This window comes from Paramisgurnus dabryanus, chromosome 5 (assembly GCF_030506205.2).
Source record: "Paramisgurnus dabryanus chromosome 5, PD_genome_1.1, whole genome shotgun sequence".
NCBI lineage: Eukaryota > Metazoa > Chordata > Actinopteri > Cypriniformes > Cobitidae > Paramisgurnus > Paramisgurnus dabryanus.
The window spans coordinates 15953688-15974939 of record NC_133341.1 but is presented as its reverse complement, the minus strand read 5'-3'; the positions used below and the strand labels follow the sequence as shown (position 1 = coordinate 15974939).

At 36.4% G+C, this 21252-nt stretch overlaps 1 protein-coding gene across 1 annotated transcript in view; it reads left to right on the top strand.

Annotated features, from left to right (window-relative positions):
• ar (androgen receptor) overlaps positions 1–21252 on the top strand; it is a 107666-nt gene that overhangs the window by 45458 nt on the left and 40956 nt on the right. The window contains exon 3 of the mRNA XM_065266920.2: positions 863–979. Coding sequence (XP_065122992.1) covers positions 863–979 — 117 coding nt within the window. The remainder of the gene's footprint in view (positions 1–862; positions 980–21252) is intronic.

Sequence of the window (21252 nt, the reverse complement as noted above, 5' to 3'; positions counted from 1 at the left end):
GGATTGCAGCACGTGAGACAAAGGTAGACAAGAGAGCGTTTCTTAGCAACGACACTGCGCTAAAACTTCACAAGTCTAAAATCAAATACACTTACACGTTTCTGTGGACTCCTGTTGATAACTGCTTCACCTCAAAAGTATGAGTAAAAGCGATACAGACCCCGTCAGGCTATGGTGGACATGTCATTCAACCTATTTTAAGTCGATGTACCATCACAAGGGTCTTGAAAATATATTATGAAGGTTGAAAAACTACAAAGTGTCACTTTAAACTATAGTAACATATAAAATACAAAACCTTGTATAAGTAAGGAAAAAAATCAAAATAGAATATAAACAGAATGCGGATATTGTTTAACATAATAATAACAAAATTAAATGTTGTTTAGCATCAAGGTTAATATAATATTTTATAACGATAAGCCTACTTTTGGGATTTTTTTGTGAATATGTATCATATTGTGATTTTGAGTCAGACCTGACTGCAGTTCTGTTGTTCTGTAGTGGTTCTGTATCCCTGATTATGACACACACACACACACACACACACACACACACACACACACACACACACACACACACACACAGAACCTCTTTTCAGATTTCACTCTGCACTTTTCATTTGGCTGTCCCAGAGTGCCCAGAGTGAGGGCTGTGACCTATCAGAGTGGCTTGTCACGTTAACAGCTCCCTTTAATTGGAGCATCTCTCTATCTCTCTCTCTCTCTCTGCAATCTATTTTCTCAGATCTACGTTTTATCTCAGCGTAAATGTGATGCGTCCACCTCTGTTGTTTCTGGTGCTTTGGCTGCCTGCAGACTCAAACTAAGTCAAAGCCTCTTTCTGTTTCTCCTCCTTCTAGGGAAGCAGAAGTATCTCTGCGCTAGCAGGAACGACTGCACCATAGACAAACTCAGGAGGAAGAACTGCCCGTCCTGTCGTCTGAAAAAGTGTTTTGAGGCGGGGATGACACTAGGAGGTAAATTTCTGTGATAAAGTGTCATATGTTCAACTCTGGCCGTAGGCAATTCGTTTCATTGGGTTAAATTGGCACAGGGGTGCCAGTCATTCCACTGTTGTTCCAACTTGGAATCGTTCAGCCAGAAATGAAAATTATACAATTCTTTCGATCTGGTTCCAACTCATTTCTCCTGCAAATCAAAAAATATGATATTTTACAGAATCTTTCAATTTACCCAAGACTTTTTTTTGCACGCAGAACTTCAAAAACTACAAAACACCATATAAGCAGTGCATATTTGCTATATTGCAAGCCTTCTGAAACCATAGGCTAGTTGTGCTTGAAGAATGCATTCAAATTCATGTCATTATCCGCTGATAATCTTTCCCTCCAGTGAGCTGTTAACTGGAGAGCTGCTCTAAACGGATCATTGAGTCAATGAGGTGGACTCAGGACCCAGATCAGTTTGATTCGTAAAGGAATCGTTCCATTTGATTTGTGAACCAAACCAGCCTGTTGATAGGAAAGAACAGGCAAAAAAAAAAAAAAATCAGATATATAGCGAACATGGTTCTTGGTGATTTTTTAATCAATAACTTTGTCATTTTCATTAAATCAGATGTTGTTATATAGGAAGGATACTGATATTGAATCAGTGATAGCGTAACATTTAAGGCATTCTAGCTGTAAGAGAGTCAGGATTGAAACCCGAGAGTTGATGGTTCGAGTCTCATGGCCGGCAGGTTGTGACTGAGGTGCACTCAAGCAAGGCACCTTTACCCTAAATTGGTCCCCAGGCACTGTAGGGATAGCTTCCCCCTGCTCCGGCTGTGTGTGTGTGTGTGTGTGTGTGTGTGTGTGCGTTTGTTTCAAGTACACGTTCCACAGTTGACAAACATGTCACTTTCATATTTGTGTAACCTGATCCCTGTAAGCCTTAGGGCTGGTAAAGTTTGCTAGTTCAGTATCCCTTTACAAGCACACCATTTTAGCCCAGTTGTAATGAGTTAAAAATGCCACCAGCCTCTGTCATTTTTGTGGTACTTAAGGATTTAATTTGATTCTGGTTTTGATATGAAATAACAAAGCCTATTTGCATAAATGACTATTAAGCCACACAGATCAGAAATTTCATCTGAGATCATATGAGTTGATATCGATCAGTGGAAAGAGAAAGGAAAAATCAAGTCTTCAGTGTGGCAGCGTATAGAGAAACTTGAATTGTCATGCTAATGCTGAGATCTATAGCGATTAAGATGACAATTATGAGAAAGAGAATGCATGTGGGGGGGGGGGGGTGTTTTGAAATTATTTGAACTTTTACACCGAAGTCATGCAGTCAGGTTTGCATCCGTCCTTGATCTTTCTCTCTAGGGCACACAAATGCTGATGAATTATTAATGAATAATTAAGGGTTTTTCTCTCTGGTCTGCATTAAGAGGTCTCCCTCCCTTTAGGTCCTCGTCTGTCTCGGCCTCTCTTCAAAGGGTTTTCATAAATTAAATAAATTTTCATGTGATCTGCTGTTGGTAATGGATAATGGATAAAGGTTTTAAAGTAATCGAAACTGTTTATTGCACGCTGCTTTTAACAGTTAATTTACTGCAGGCTTATCTTTCAGGAATAGGAATTTCATTTTGAAGAACAGGTGCTGTAGATCATTTTAGAGAGGAGGCCATTTCATTTCGCTCTCTCATTTAATTAGGACTTTTTCAAAGCTTGTTTTATAACTTTTTAGAGTTTGAGATTGCGATTGAGATTGCATACTGTAGGTCACTGGGTGGGTAACAAGTTCCAATCAGCTCAATTGTGATAACAGTTTAGTCTCTCACTTATTCTCGCAATGTTACTGTGTCATTCTTTGAATGTGCGAAATTAACTCTGAATCACTTTCTTTACGACTCAAACTCAAAATGATCAGATCAGTTAAGCTGTAATTAGAGGAGTGCTTTAGCGCGGCTTTACTGTATTACAAATTACAACCAGAAAATTAAAAATCTCCTGCGTCTCCTAAACACTGATCTGGGCTTTGGATCATTTATCATCTGTAACTGTGTGATGTCACCATGCTAATACATTACATTAATGCTTTTAACTGTCTAAATTCATTTATGAAAAGCCGAATGCTTGTCTGATTAAACTTGAGCCAGCATCCATATCAGCTGATTGGACAGGTTCTTAACCCCTGAGCTGTCTGAGGTAGGTGTCAAGAGCTTAACACTATTACCACGACCTAATAGTTTTATATTTGCTTCAGAGATCTTCATTACTCATCTCTTATTTCTGTACAATTCCCAATAATCTAAAGTCCCCTTCTATGTCAGATAAGAGAAGAGCCAAGATCACATAATCTCACTTTGATTTGGTTTTCTATAATTTAATGGACACATTTATGTGATTTCAGTTCAACTGAAACTTCTTCTCTGTTGAAATTTATTTAAAAGCAGCTACACTGAAATGTTGGGATTGACATGAGTACCCGAGTACTTGAGGTTGGCATCGCCGTCTGGGTTTTCCTCTTCATTTGCACAATGTGTTTATTCATGATGCGCTCTGCGTTGTGGTATTCTTTGAAATAACATAGGGCGACTCAAAATAATTGAGTTATAATGTAGTGCAGTGAAGAAGTAGTTTACTGGAACAATGGACATCCCTTATGAAAATGACATGGTTTTACTATGGTATTTGTCGTCAAATCATAGCAGCCACAAATTTTCCATATGTTCTCAGTACAGGAACTTGACATATTATAGTGAACCACAATATTTTTTTAATCTGTGTAATCTGAGTAAAACTGTGGCAATGCGATCTGCATAAGAACATTATAGTTTTACTATAGTAAAACCATGGTTATATTTGGTAACATTTACGCTAAACAAAAACCTTTAAACCATTGGTTGCATTTCTTGGTTTACTTGAAGGGGTGTTCATAAGACCGACACGACACCTTCATAATCATGACATAACACCTGTCATGGACATGAAGGAGATTTTATGCACATTTATGACGACTGTCATTAGGTGTCATTTGTTCAGTTATGTTATTTTTAATGCAAAGATGACATTGTTTGAGATGTGTTAGTTATGACAACTTGACATAAACCAATACATTATAACTTGTCTTGACATTACCAAGACAACATAACTGACCACTTTTTCCCAGTGATACAAATAGTATTTGTAATTAAAATATCATTACGTGTTAATACTCTATCATATAGTTTTATAACAGTGTCATGAATATTTTTCTTGACCTCAACTACAGTGGTACAATATAATTTGTCATTAAAATGTCATTACATGTTAATACTCTGTAATGTAGTTTTATAACAGCATCATGAATATTATTCTGTTCTTATAAGTTTCCTCCATGTGTTTAAGAAATAAAACCAATCATCCAATAATAATAATAATAATTGAAATTGATAAAATTATATTTTATTGCATTTTTAGACAGATTCACCTAAAATTAAATAAAAACAGTACAATAATGGGTTAAGCCATGCAGCATTGGGTCCATATCACTGCAAAGTTAATTAAATTAAATTAAATTGATTAAATGTTTTGTTCGTTTTTTCTACTATGTCAGACAATTTCAGAACCCTCTGTGTGAGGAAGAACAAGTTCTGTTTTTTTATGTATTGTGCACATGTATAAAGTTAAGTATAATCTTTTGATGTGTCTCTTGCATTTTGTTAAAATATTTACAATTATTTGACATAATATTAACACTTAATGACATTTAAATTACAGTTTAATGAAATGTTAACCCATAAAGCTAGGTAGTTTCTTAAGTTTGATAATTATTCTGCTATAACATGTTTATGACAGGTTTATGACAAGTTATGATGTATTGGTTTATGTTAAGTTGTCATAACAAAGACATTTTAAGCAATGTCATATTTGCATTAAAAATTGCATTATTGAACAAATGACACATAATGACCGTTACCATAAAATCTCCTTCATGTCCATGACACGTGTTATGTCATGATTATGAAGGTGTCATGTCAGTCTTATGAACACCCCTTCAAGTAAAGTGTTACCTTATCCATCAGTGGGTGAAAAAATAGCATGTAGTTTAAATCCTACTCTATACAGTATGAATTATGTTATTAACTATTAAACTTTCCTTAAAACGTTTTGAAAAGAGTGTATTTTTTCCATGTACATTGTACAGGTCACAGAAATGTTTATATAGTTGCGTCCACTCGGCAAGACTTCACTCAAATTCGTACAAGTTAGCCTGCAAAGTTACAAAAAACGTCATCTATTATAACATTTGATTTTGAGCAAATGACAACAAAAGAGTTAGCTGAAAATTGTAAGATAATGAAATCGTAATGTAATGCACTATTGGACATTTTATATGTATTTTTTAATGTACAAAAGAAAAGCATTTGCTTATAAAGATTTTATATGGGAGGAAAACACATAATGCATTTAAATGCATTGCTTTCATATTTTGGCCTCAACTGCTTGCAGTTACATTGTAGCCTGTGTTTCATATTTTGGCGTTTCAATATCGCAGTTTAATGCATTAAGCCACTTTCAGTGTTTTATAATGTTTTGCTCTACTTACTTACTTGGACGCGCTTGTTCTAAAAGCGGATATATTGTAACGCAAATATCACAATCTTCCGGTAAAAACCTTGCAACTCCCTTTGATTTTGATAAACTCCTTGCCAATATAGATATCATCTTATTACTATTTACACTTAATGCAAATGTAATATTTTTTTAAAGGGGCCATGTCACAAAACTTTTTAAAGTTGTAAAATAAGTCTTTGGTGTCGCCAGAGTACACATGTGAAGTTTTAGCTCAAAATACCACATAGATAATTTATTATAACATGTTAAAATTGATACATTGTAGGTGTGAGCAAAAATTTGCTGCTTTGGGTGTGTCCTTTAAAATGCAAATGAACTGATGAAATTTAAACACTGATCGCAATGATGGTGGTTTGTTGCAATTTAAACTCAATTGTGCTGTGAATTATTTTCTCTCTCTCTTTCTCCCTGCACTAAATGGCTGTGCCCAGGGCCGTGCACAGACCTTTTGAGGGGCATGTGCTGAAACTGAAAAAGGGCACCCCCTCCAAATAAATATCACTTAATAATCATCTTAATAGCTTTATATTTATTCGCTATTAATGATTGAAAAAAATCACTATTAATGAATGAAAAATGACATTTTATGATAGCTTGGCATTATACAGTGCAAACGATATCTGCCCTTTTAAGTTGGCTTTAACAATTTACATCCTGGGTGTTTGTCTGTATTAGGCCTATTTGTAGTCATGTGTTTGTGAAGTGCTCTTGTGAACTCGCTCTTATTTAATTGTAGAATATATAAATTTTAATTTTTTCCTCTGCTTACATAAAGTTACATTAAAATATGTTTGAAGGAAAAAAAAGGTATTCTGTTTGTTTTATAAGCTCATTTTTATTATTTGGTTAACATGTTTGTGTGATTGATATGTGATTGAGAAGAGGGGAAATAGGAGATTAAAGATCAAAATAGGAGATTATACTATACTATAGCCATACCATTAGCATATTCAACATGTATCTCTGCCTACCTGGCAAAAACTGTGCTGAGGACCAGGAACCTTGGTCTTTTGAAGGTGCAAATAACTGCATTACTAATAAATATACTAAATACTATGTAGACTTAACTCTATGCAGTTGATTTCAGAATAAAAAGTTATGAACCAAATAATCATACAACAATCATACAACTCCCTTGACTAATTCAATGCATAAGATACATGCATATACAATAAATTATATCCAGATTGCATACTATAATGAGTGACAGGCAATATAATGTACATACTTGTATCCTTTACACGTTTTTCGTCTCTATCCAGTTTTCCCAACTGGGCATCTGATGTCTAAGACCTTTCTAATCTGATATGTTTTTGGTGTTAATGTAGGCTAGACACATTTTAACGATTTTAACGATTGATGATTGTCATGCAAAAAAAGCGGTAAAAACCCGACCGTGCATTCCGTATTGTTGTCACGGGTGCCCTTCACATGGGTGAACACTTGTTTAAAAACTGCTCGCGCTTTGTCAAAAACTCAATTTGGTCGCAGTTTGGAGCTCTTAGTGCCCCCTGATTGCCCACTCGACCAATCCCGTCTATGGATAATTCGGCTCTGCTCAAATTTATAAAACATGCGCCGTTATATACATACTAGTGTTTCTTTCTTAATGAGACAGCATTGTACTCAAACAACAAGATACTTATTTACCGTTGCAAGACGTTCAGCTGCCTCTGACTGCTGTGGAACTTCAGCTCGCTGCACTCAGGGGGCGGAGTTAAGATGTTTGACAGACAGTTTGAGCGGATCCAAAAATATTTAGTTTTTTAATAATTTTACTTGATAAATATATTTGTAAAACACACAGACAGAGGTAAATGTTTAACAATAGCATTAATTTATATATATAAAATAATAATAATAAAACACCTCCAAAAAAGGGCACTTCGGAGTGTAAGGACAAAAAGGGCATGTGTTCTGCACAGGTTGAGCCCTATCTGTGCACGTGCCTGGCTGTGCCATTGTTGGATAGTGCAGATTAAGTGGCGGTATTATTATAATAAGACCTTATGACATCAAATTTCAATGACCAAATTTTCCACGTACTTGCAGAGAATAGTTTACCAAAACAAAGTTACTTGGTTGATCTTTTTTACTTTTTCTAGGTTGATAGAAGCACTGGGAACCCAATTATAGCACTTAAACATGGAAAAAGTCAGATTTTCATGCCATGGCCCCTTTAATAAATATAACTTATTTTGACCTACTGTAAATAGCATATTAGTAAGAAAATGTTGATATTGTCATTTAGTGTAAATCTACTTTATAAATATTTTCATTTGTGAAAATAGCATCTATCACTAAAAAACTTATTGTAAATAGCTGCTGCCTTAAAAATTACAGTGTTTTTTCTATTTCCAAGAAAGTAGTTGTTTTGAAAATACAAAGTTTCGATCTGACATCGACAGTATTTAGTTGTGCTGCACTAAATTAGATTAGACTTTATTATGGTGTACAGAGCCTTAAAGCTCATTCTTTGTTTGCTAAGTTTGTGCTTGTAACACATTAAGACTAAGCCTAAAAGATTTATAGTAAGCAGTTAGATATCATAGACATGTGCTTAGCTAAAATAAACTTTAATGGCTTCATGGTGGCTCAAATATGTTTGTGTGTTTGTTGAAGGCCAAGTAAAGCCTGTATTTCACATCACAGGGTTAACCTTTACGCTTTGCGATGTCCAAGTTAGCAGGAAAATTAATGTTTCTTGAAACTGAAACAGTTATTTTACTGTTATTGACTCTGTAAACAAACTATAGCAAATCATTTAGACATTATTCATTGGCAAACACCACGTCTAATGAGAGGGCTGGGTCTGCATGTCACGCTACAGCTTGTCAAAGACCGGCATTATAGTTGAAGGCACACATTTCATCTGTGGTTTATTTCTAAATTGAAAAACTAAATATGTCCCTTCAAATGGTAGCAGAGCTTTCAGTGATGCTCATGGAGTTGCATCCGGGTCACATTGTAGCCTACATTTCAAGAAATATTTTAAGGACAAGAACATGCATATTCAATATGTAGGTCTAGCCTATGGCTATGAAGATATGCCTGGAGAAAATGACTTTGATAGAAATTTCAAGTCATGACCCAAGGTTGTGAACTGCTGTGAAAGGTTCTAGGCATAAATTGTCTATATAAGAGCGAACTTTCATGTCATGAAGTCACAATCCTTTTTAAGTGTGCATATTTAGATGGCCACAAATTGTTGCGATGCCAAAGTAAGATGCAAGAGGTTCTCTAATAACCATACACAATAAGCTAATAGTCGACTAATCATTCACTAATAAAACATATTAAAGACGTGAACATGAACTCTTCTGAGGTAATATTCTCTTCTCATGTTGCCAAAAATAAGAACTTGTGCATATGCTATAGACAGCAGCACCTTGACCTTGATAAATTGCAAAAAATTGCTCGGTATTATTATTTTACAAGAACATCCACTGACTTATTTGTTGTGAAGCCAGGGGTTTACTAAAGATACTTGTTCATACTAGATATAATTAAGATGAAATAGAGCATAATTCAAGAAGAACATCTACAAATGAAGAGCACGGTATCGTGTAGTAATGCATGCCTTTCACATAATCAACCCCCAAGTCCTCAAGAAGGCACGCACACTTCTTGACTGGTGACAAAGACCTAAAATTACAACTGTGAAACGCTCTCCGACGACTGATATAGCACATGAATATGGCTCGATGAAGTTGTTTTCTCTGATTGTGGAAGAGATGGCATGGCGAGGGATCTAAATTAGGAGAAGGGAGATCCAGTTTCAATGGGACACGGCCTTTCTGGAATTATTACAGAGCACATGCAGAAGGGTGGATAGAATGAGCAGGTATTATTCTATAATCAGCCAAATCAGTTACAGCTTCCATCAGCATCTAAATTACAGGCGTAAGAGACGGAAAAGAAGAGTTTGGCAGGAAATGTAAGAGATGTGAGGTATTTCCAAAGGTACTGAAAGGGAATAAAATGATAGTGACAGGGTTTTTGGGGGGTGGGGGCCTGTCTTTCTTTGAGTGGAGAAAAGAAGAGCACCAAGAGAAAAAAGAGAGGAAAGCGTCATCAGCACATTACAGAATTATGGCACTTTTGCCCCTCCAGACGCTCTCTGGCAGCTGGAGGCCATATTAACAACATCTCAACACCTCTCTCAGCACTGTCCCACTGACACACACACACACACGCAACCGTGTAGACACTCGCTGCCACACAGTTGCCTGCTTCACTGTAAGACTGTCAGGGGTCTGGGTGAAAATTGAATACATGATGAGAGTTATTGGACATATGAGAGAAAAGAGGGTAAAACTCAGAGGGAGAGAGAAGCAGATGGCAAAGAGAACAGAGATGCGGTAATGCAGAGCCCAGACTTGCAGAATCGTGGATAGGGGTGACTCGCAATGCTTGTTTAATACCTGGCACATGAAAGGTGAACAAACACTGCACACTGCATTAAACTCGTGGCATTCTTGTTGTCAGAAGGCATATATAGATTGATTTAAGTGTTCTTGCTTTAAAAACCATCACATTACATATATACACAATAAGTCATAAGGATACATGGAACAAGATGTTCCCACTGGGCACACCCGTTCTTAAACATGTTTTGTATAGGGCGGCACTTTATGCGTTTGTTGTCTGTCCCCAATGTGCTACCGGGCAGTGCCTTTTAGATGTGACAGTAACACTGTTTGCTTTGTTTAGAGAGAGACCAGGGACCTCATGTCATCCAATCATTTACATTTATGCATTTGGCAGATGCTTAAGCCACTTAAAGCGCATACATTTCAGAGCATACATTTTAACAGTATGGGTGCGCCCTGGTTATCAAACCCATGACCTTGGTGTTGCTACGCCTTTAAAAATTCCTAAAATGCGATTTGTCTGGTTGTTCCAAGAAGAACCTTTAACATTCTTAGAAATGTTCTGTTCCACTAGTTATCTTGTAGTGGAAAAAGGTTTTACAAACTATAATAAAGGTTGCAATGAAACTGAAAGGTTCTTTAGAGAACAAAAAATGGTTCTTCTATGGCATCGCTGCCAAGAACCCTTTTGGGAACCTTTTTTATACTGTTTTTTTTTAAATGCTGTATTACTTGAACTACTGGAACACATTGTCATACATACTGTACAAAAACAGGTCATATATGCAAGTATATTTCCCTACAATAAAAACTTTGGGCGACTGGTTTCTATAAACTTCAACATTTTATTAAAATTTTCTATCACTGAGCACTAACATCAAGCTGTTGACATTCTTTTACCAAGCATATATGACATAGCCTTTCTCCTGGTCTTTCTTTAAATTTAGGATTGATCTAAGCAGTCCTGTTCTGTGTAAATACTCATTATCATGAGCCCCACAGGACAACGCTTGTCACTTGATCTGCTTTCTTGAAGTGTCTGGGATTAGTGTGAGCTGTCAGTTTCTGATTGGGACGTCACCTGAGAGTTGAATCGATAAAAAATTAACATTGGAAATCGAATTTCACACAGTTTAAGCTTTCTTACCAAGAAGTTGACTACACGGCTTGAGGTTAAAGTTGGATGCCAACTGTATTAGTACTGTATTTATAATTAGTAACAGGTAGTCCTGGCAGACTTGTACTACCATGGTAGTACATTTATTTGCTGCATGCACAAATTCACACACTCAGGCGCCACTCAATGAAAGATACTTTCTTATTGTTGAACTTAAGGCTGGAAGTGTTTTCAAGCTGTACAAACAAAACATAATTCAGATGACAACACTCTAAGTCAACTATTAAATGTGTATGAATTACATTACAATGAAACATTCCAACATTTCATTTACAAGGAAGATGAAGAAAAAAAATAAAAACCGGGGCAATTATTAAATGTATTGTGTATATACAGGTGCTGGTCATATTCAATTAAAATATCATCAAAAAGTTGATTTATTTTACTAATTACATATAAAAAGTGAAACTTGTATATTATATTCATTCATTACAAACAGACTGATATATTTCAAATATTTATTTCTTTTAATTTTGATTATTATAACTTACAACTAAGGAACATCCCAAATATCTCATAAAATTAGAATATTACTTAAGACCAATACAAAAAAAAGGATATTTTGAAATCTTGGCCAACTGAAGAGTATGAACTTGAAAAGTATATGAGCAAGTACAGCACTCAATACTTAGTTGGGGCTCCTTTTGTCTGAATTACTGCAGTAATGCGGCGTGGCATGGAGTTAATCTGTCTGTGGCACTGCTCAGGTGTTATGAGAGCCCAGGTTGCTCTGATAGTGGCCTTTAGGTCTTCTGCATTGTTGGGTCTGGCGTATCGCATCTTCCTCTTCACAATACCCCATATATTTTTTATAGGGTTGAGGTCAGGTGACTTTGCTGGCCAATTAAAAACAAGGATACCATGGTCCTTAAACCAGGTACTGGTAGCTTTGGCACTGTGTGCAGGTGCCAGGTCCTGTTGGAAAGTGAAATCTGCATCTCCATAAAGTTCGTCAGCAGCAGGAAGCATAAAGTGCTATAAAACTTCCTGGTGTATGGCTGCATTGACCTTTGACCTCAGAAAACACAGTGGACCAACACCAGCAGATGACATGGCACCCCAAACCATCATGGACTGTGGAAAATTTACTCTGGACCACAAACAACGTAGATTGTGTGCCTCTCCTCTCTTCCTCCAGACTCTGGGACCCTGATTTCCAAAGGAAATGCAAAATTTACTTTAATCAGAGAACATAACTTTGGACCACTCAGCAGCAGTCCAGTCCTTTTTGTCTTAAGCTCAGGCAGGACGCTTCTGACACTATCTGTTGTTCAAGAGTGGCTTGACCCAAGGAATGCGACAGCTGAAACCCAGGTCTTGCATGCATCGTGCATAGTGGCTCTAGAAGAACTGACTCCAGCTGCAATCAGCTCTTTGTGAATCTCCCCCACATTTTTTTATTAGTTTTGTTTCACAATCATCTCCAGGGTGTGGTTATCCCTATTGCTTGTACACTTTTTTCTACCACATCTTTTCCTTCCCTTCGCCTCTCTTTTAATGTGCTTGGACACAGTCTCTTTTGCAATGACCTTTTGTGTCTTGCCGTCCTTGTGCAAGGTGTCAATGGTCATCTTTTGGACAACTGTCAGGTCAGCAGTCTTCCCCATGATTGTGTAGCCTACAGAACTAGACTGAGAGACCATTTAAATGCCTTTGCAGGTGTTTGAGTTAAATAGCTGATTAGAGTGTGGCACCAGGTGTCTTCAATATTGAACCTTTTCACAATATTCATATTTTCTGAGATACTGTCTTTGGGATTTTCCTAAGTCAAAATCAAAATTAAAAGAAATACACATTTGAAATATATCAGCCTGTGTGTAATGAATGAATATAAAATACAAGTATCACTCTTTGAATGAAATTAATGAAATAAATCAACTTTTTGATGATATTCTAATTATAAGACCAGCACCTGTATATAATAGAATGCTAAATCATTGCACATTGTGATTATATAATATATTCTAATCTAATGAAATTATATATTATTTTTAAGGACTATCAAAAGTCAATATAAGAAATAACAGGTGTCATATTAAAATAGACACGCCTTTCCAGCTTACATCCTACATGGAAATGGCTCTTAAAAGAAGTATAAAATGATATAAGAGCAGCGCATATAAAATAAGACCATAAATAAGTATAAAAAGATATTAAAGGTGACATAACACTTACAGTTTCTGCCAATCTTATGTTAATCTCAAGTACAGAGTAGCATCTTTCATATTTCACAAGAGTCTTTAATGTCATCAGATGTCTAAAATATAAAAAAACAGACTAGCTTCTGGAAGCGTACCGCGGGAAGAGTGAGTCATGAGCACGCAACACACACAATACATCATTGCATTATCCCTGGATAACTTTTGACTTACTATGTGTTTGTGTTGTTTATTTTATATGCACTTACACACCGTATGCCACCAAAACTCAGACATTTGATGCAGTTATGCTCACTGCTGCGGTTCTGACTCATGATTGGTTCTTTTAGTGCTGGGGCCTCTCCATCTTTCAGTTTTAAACCATCTGCAAATCCAGCATTAACCTGGGCCTTGTTGATAAGCATGCTCTTGCTCTCACTTTGGTTGATGTGTGTGTCTGCTATTCCGGGAGAAGACTTCCACCCTTTATGACTTCACCTGGGTTAGGGTTCGTTTTTTGAAACTTTGCCCATGTTTAGCATGAAAATCCAACTCTTTAACAGTAAGTCATGCATGAAGAGCATAATTCATCCCTTTAAAAATGGAAAAAATCTAAAGATAATCTGATTGTAATCTAACTATGTGCATCAAGTTTGTGAAGTGTCTCACCGTGAGTCAATCTTTACAACAATGTCACAAACCCATTCAATAACCTCACTAGAGATATATGTTTGCCGCAGTACCAGTTTATCATGCGATAACGGCACTTCCTAATTTTAGATTTGCATTCCTCAATCTTAATAACATAATGTATATCTGGAGTGTGTGATAGCATGGTGAATTTGAATGCAAACTGGAGTGTGCATTTCAATTTGGCATAGATCTAAATCAGTCATAGGGTAGCAGATGCCTCCAAGTGAAAGTGAGTTTGAGGTGAACTAAATATTGCGGTTAAAAATGCCCTTCGTTTGAGAGTTAAGTAGAAACAGTGACTAGGGAAAATCGAATATTGGAATCTTGTCAAATATATTGAACTATGGACCACTCTCATTTGGCATCTCTTCATTCAAGTACTGGTTAAAACGTGGCATAGATTATCAGAATATTTCGACAGGCTAAAGTGGGATCAGGTGCTTTAATGTTAACCAGTCCAGCATTACCCTCAAAAGATGGAACTTTGCCTTTTCTTTAAAAGGTGATAAAACGACGACTGTAAATCCTGCTGATCTGAAAAAGAAGAAAAATCAAATACAGGACTAAGCTTGTCAAATAAAGTGAACTGTGGACCTGTCTTTTCAAAGTGCTGCAGATTTCAGTTGCAGACGATGCCAATGAATAGATCATCATACACAACATCTTATATTCACATAAACATTTCTAAATTCAGTGTAACACTGTAGGAAAAGCTGAACGTATTATGTCAAGAAGAAAGTAAGATGTCTTGCGTTTGAAAGAAGTAGAAAATCCGAGGAAAAACTCTTTGAAAAACTCGGCAAGCTTAGACTTTTAATCAAGAGTGACAGATAGAAGATATTTCAGCTTCTGAAAAGAAACCTCCTGTGTGTGTGGTGCAGGTGAAAACGAAACATTCCCATAAAGTATGTTTACCAAATTCAACCAAATCATTTCTATTTAATCATGTAACTAAGTCATTGGAAAGACATACATTTTACATTTTAGAAGGCCAATGTCAGGATGGAAATATTATATTATTTTCAAAACATACTTTTAAAACATTCGTTTCCAGGTTTTTTTTAACAACTTGATTGTTGCATAAGTATACTTTATTCCTGTTTGGACGTACTTTGCCATTTAAATCATTTCCAAACCGAACACGTCTGTGTTTTTCCTTTGTAAAATAATGGAGCAATATGCCCACTTCTGCTAACTCATGGGCCTTTGGAGAAATCTAATCCCATGATTGTGGTAAATTATTTTCTGCATTTCATCTCATTTATTTTGACCTTCATCAAAGAGCGTAACTAAAGCAAAATTTCAGGTTTTGCTGCCTGGTGCATCTACATTATGGATTAAGACTTTTTTGCCAACTTTGTGGGTACGTTCAAGTATTGCTGACATCCCATCTGATAAAAAAATCAATAATGAGAGTCTGATCTCACCATAATTAATTCTTAATTATATAATTTAATTATATATGTGACACTGATAAGTTTTGTTCTTTATATGCACACATCCAGTGTCCTTTGTCTAATGTCAAACAGTCAATTTTATTTGTAGTACATAATAGTAGTGGCCGGTGACTACTTTTTCAAGGGCGCACAATGCGAAGCTCGTCACAACCACTGATCTATATAAATAACTGGATTGCGCATAGAACGCTTGACGTAACTGCGTGAGGTGAAGCAAGCGCAGAGTTCGAGCCGCCATCTTGGTATACCCAACCGGCAGAGAGCGTCATTGACTTGCATTCAAAATCATGATCAAAATTAACTCCCTTTACAGCGTATCAGTTACACAAGGTTAATTTTTAGGATATGTGTACGTTAATTATTTGTTAATTCTGGTGTTATTTGCAATGTTAATGTTTTAATCGGGCAGGATAATGGATTTATAAAAAACGTTAAGGTGAGTGTGTCTGTTGCATTTGTTAATGACACGGGTATAAATAAAGGTTTTTTTGGCATTCAGCTACACTGTGATGGTCAGCGTTATTTCTCTAAATAAGTTTAGGTAACTTGTAAGTTTAGATAACATAATGCTAAACTAGCAAATTATTGCATGCACATATGGTACAAAGCATGATTATTTATTTTGATTTCAGAATGAGCACGTTGGTCATTAATACTAAATATGCTGCGGTCTGTCTGCTGATCTGATACTGTAATAAAGATGAATGTATAATAACTGTTTAAAACGCAAAATGTACAACTTTCAGTAAATAACTATTTACATGCTTTGGACGTTTGTGTTGTAATAATGTACAGGGTAACTTCAGATATAAAAACGAAGACGAGTAGAGTGATGTTTTATCATAAAAATCTGATAACATCCATTGATTTAATAGAACGTTTGGGTATACCAACATGGCGGTGCGGTGGCTTCACAAGTGTGACGTCATGCACAATCCAGTCATTTATATAGATCAGTGGTCACAACATGTATGTAGTCCGTCATGTTTGTGGTTTGTCATTTCTAAATATGTGTTCGGCGCATCAAGTGAACATATGTGCATCACGTGTCTTGTCAAAATAATGCCACGTTCCAGGCAACATGTAACCCGTGTTTTTTCAACCTTCTTACTATGAAAGTTCACTGGAACGGCAGTCAAACCCGTGACTTCCCACCCGTGAACATGTACTAGATCGATGTACTCCCAGTTCTGAGTCATGGTTTTGTAGTCGTGATTTACGTGCTCAAAAACTTGCTGGGAACGCAGCATTAGTGCCTGCTGCATACACGTCTAAAGGGTTTATGATAAAACATCATATACTCACATATAGTAATCAGAGTTTACTTTTAAGTGAGTGTCTTGCGTGTATTTTGTGAACGTGAGCTTTTTTTAATCATAAACGGTTTTAACGTGCGTGAAGCAGGGACTTTTGACATGACACATGACACTCCGAACACATGTTTTAAATTCGCGACCCTTGGAAGCAAGGCTTTGAACCGGTTCACAAAACAAAAACGAAAACCAGAAACTTTTGATGTTTTGCAAGGAACAGAAATGAACCAAAAAACTTTCAAAAAATATATGTTCCGGAACAGAAACGTTTATTTAAAATAATGGTAACCGGTTAATACCGTTATTTTTTCCGTTCTTTGACAAGATTTCGTTGCAATATGACTCGGTGAAGTTCACTTCCGGTCGTCGTTGACTCATCTGAGAAATGAGAAGCTTGTAGTTTAGCAAGTATCTCAAGATGTTTGTTTTTTTAATACTAAGTAGTGTAACAGATCGCAGTTGATCCGTGATCCGTACAGATCACGACCCACTGTTTGGCTTGCATGTGATTCGCGGATTAATACGCAAATTTAAATATGGTGAAAGTTGATCATTTGCACGTTTCAAAGGCTTGCAAAATTGAACACTTCAGTGATTTTAAACAATTTAACCGCAAAAAGGCACCAAAGTGAACAATTTTCTGTACCCCCAACGCAAATGCGTTTGAATGTGTCCGGTCCAACAAGATTATACCTATGCCCTTCAAAGATCATAACTCTTGATGTGTAAACTTGAGAGAGAGTTATGCTACTGTGTCTCTTACTGTAGTCCATTAAAATACATTTGGCGAATAAAGCACTGAAAAACAACGTCATTTTCACTTTATGTGGAGCGACTGTTTATGCTGCATCTTCATCCCGAAGCGCCGTTTGGAATTCGTCCTCCGTCTGTGTGTGTTTGTGTGTTTAAGTGCACTCAACAAATGTAGGCATGTCAGAATTACAGATCTATGCCGCTTATATAATGAAGCCTTTTTTAATGTTTGATGACAAGATAGAGACTTAAGTAAAATGATATAGACTAATAATTTAAGTTTAATGTCCTAATGATCAGCCTACTTATTTTTATGTCCCACAGCTGACATGGAACGTTATTAACCGGTTCGGGAACTTAATTTTTTAGTTCTAACCAGTTCAGGAACGTCAACTTTAGAGATGAACAAAAACCGGAAACATTAAAATACTGTTTCTGTTCTGAACGAACCAATTGGAAAAAAGTTCTGTTTCAAAGCCCTGCTCGGAAGAGCAGTCACCAGCTGCCACAGGTACATAATGGGATTTCTATTCCGCCCAGATCAGTACGGAAAATACATACGTCTTCTGTTAATAATTGTAACTAAAACACTATGCCGAAAACAAATCCCATCCAAGCCGTTTCTTATTCTTTCTTATCGTCCAAGTGTTATTTATTTTGGTAAGAATTTTCCACAAGGTCTCTACAATCTTTCAAATATCTGTTTCATTTAAAGGCTATAGTCAGGGAATTGGAAATGTAGATGTTTGGAATGTGAAGCAGAGTCAACATCAAGACTTCATCTGCGTCAGTGTGATCTCTCCGCTCGAATGATGTATTAGTTTCGTATTCGTTTTATGAGAAGCCATCTGAGTCTGATTCGATGAGAGCTTTAAACTTTGATTATCTTTTATAGATTCTTTAGATTCTTGAAATAATTCAGATTGTGAAGACTGAACGAACGTTTCTCAATAGAGCTGTAATGCCAGGGAACATTTCAAATTAAGACAAATAAACACTAGAAATCCTCTTAAACCACGAGAGTAAAGCCCTATTTGTCTCTCATTTAAGATTGAATTTATAGCATGTGGAAACACGCATGCAGTAATAAATTTCTCCCTACCAAGAAACATTGTAAATGCATGATGTTTATGTAAAGGATCAGAACAACGGCAGCGAATAAATCAGAGCAGACTGTCAAGCCCCACTGGTGTTTATAAGTGTGTTCCTGTTTAGTTTGAAACAGGAACACATTTGACTTATATCATGTCCACACATGGGCGTAGTTGTTGAAGAGTAGACCGTGAGGAAACATACCAGCCAAATTTACGACAATACTGAATAATCTCCACCAATATATCTAGTCATCATACTGTAGCTGGGACTGAATAAAACACAATAAAGTATTCAATGTGATTTGAGTGTCTGTCATGTTTCTTAACTAAAATGAAAGTATTTTATTTCCATGTGTAAATTAAATGAATAGCTATTAGGAACACTGTCCAGCACATGTTGTAATTGTGAGTTAAACTCCTGTTTGTGCTTGATGTATTTGCTATGGACAGACAATGACCTTACATTAATGCATTTTATCTAAAGCAATTCATTTGATCAATCCGTGAAAATCAAACCCATGACCTCGGGGTTGCAAGCACAACGGTCTTGTGCTACAGGCGCTACTTTCAACTTTGCAGGTGCCAGCATGCCAACCACAGCTTGAAGCATCTGTAAAAATTAAAGAAGTTTTTCTGCAAACATTAAAGTTGGATATATTATCAGTTGTCATACAGTATGAGGGAGAACATAAAGACCTGACAGCAGTGTTTAGACTGGCTTTGTGACTTTGATTTTAATCTGCGCTCAGGCATTTAAATTTACAGTTTATATTTTACAGCCCCAAGATGAAACTAAATTGCATCGAAGCAGATGTTAAAAATGCATTTATTTTTTTCACAATATTTCTTAATGTAAAAACGAGAGCAGTAGAGAACCTAGGTTTTAAAAAACAACTCCAGTGCATTGTTTATTTAATGTACAAAAGTGTAGTTGACAAAAAGTTACATAAATAGTCTTTTTAAAGAAGAAAATCTGATTAGCTGGTCTTACACTACACATTGGAGGAAATTTGCAATGCGTAAATAAGTAAATATCAAAATATTGTCTAAAACCCAAATCTTATCGGTTATGTTTTGCTGTCTCCCTGTGACATTAAGAGTGTAGGTGAGTCAAAACAGCTAGTTGGATGTCGGCTCATATGTATAACATCCTTATACAACATCATCACTATCAGTTGTTTTTCATTCTCGTGTCGCAGTTTTGGTAGAAGTGGATCTCAGTTACTTTCCCATCTCAGTTCTCCCAAGTATTGAGTCACTTAGTTGCCCACATCCATAACCATCAAGCATTAGACCCCATCCTAGTATATAAATGTATCGGAAGGTAGACAAAGTAATTGCTTAATGCTGTATTATTTAAGACATGCTTTTTGCATTTCTGAGGGTGGAGTATGTATCCTGCTGTTGCGGGTATTTCCTCTTCTTTGAAGAGTATTTCCTTGGATTGCTTACAAGCTGTCTCCCCACGGTTCAAAATAAGGATGTTACGGCAAGTACTGCAGAGCTTGCACTGTTTACATGTAAACACACTTTGTCATTGAAGCGGTCTGCTGGGTATCTTGTGGCTTGTCTACGCTTATGATGACATAGCTCAACTCGAGCTCAATTAAAGTAAACTAGTTTCCATTGAAGTCTGTTCGGATGCTTCACAACTATGTTAAACATTCCACATCAGCTCAGTGCATTCTGTGTAATTGTCAGCTTGATGCAGAGAAACAGCACTGCCGCGCGCGCGTGTGTGTGTGTGTCTGTACAGTACGCATGTGTGTGTGAACTATGAACACTCTCAGGAAAGTAATCAGGGAACATTTCTCCAAAGTCAGCCTGACATGCGCTGTTAGAGGAAATAATGAATTTCGGTATTGAACACACACACAGACGCGGTTTGCTTCACCCACAGCAAATTAATGCCAACACAACCAGTTTGTCTGTATGCGTGTGTACAGGTCTTCTTTATTTTGTTGTGCGCTTTTGATATTAGATATTAGATGGGAGTGTACTTCAGTTATAATTAATATGGTTTGTTTGTGTGTGTGTGCATGCATGTGTGTGTGAGATGAGCCCAAGGTTGGGAGATTGGTGTATTTGTGCTGGCATTAATTTTCTGTGGGTGGAGCAGGCGAGTACGAGCAGGTCAATCTAACCTGACCTATTTACACAAAGTGTTGCACAAAGATCAGACTGCCGATAAAAGACGCAAATCCATGCAATCACAGTCACTCACACACACCAAGGCGCTTTGTATTCGAGCAATTCTGATGAAGACGCCAAGTCAAAAGTTATAATGTAATATTTACTCAGACTTTTCCCCCTTCCTTTTTGCTCACCCGCTTCATTAAAAGTGAATTATAAATATCAGGCGACTGTAAACAGTATGATTGCGCGTGACGGCAGGATGAGGTTTAATTTACTTGTTTGCATATGAAGAAATAATTGCAGGATTTATGAAAAGAAAGATGAAACGAGATGAGGATCAAGTACTGTTTTATAGCTCTTTTATTTATTTTTTTAAAGATATGCAGGTAACACTTTTGAAAATTTACTATCAGCTATTATTTTTTTAACATTAATCTCTTGTAAATGCTGTCATTTAGAAAAGCAATAAAAAATGGGTGTTTATATTGATTTTACTACATTACTTTTCATGTTTCTGACCTATAATAATATCACCGTAATTTTTGA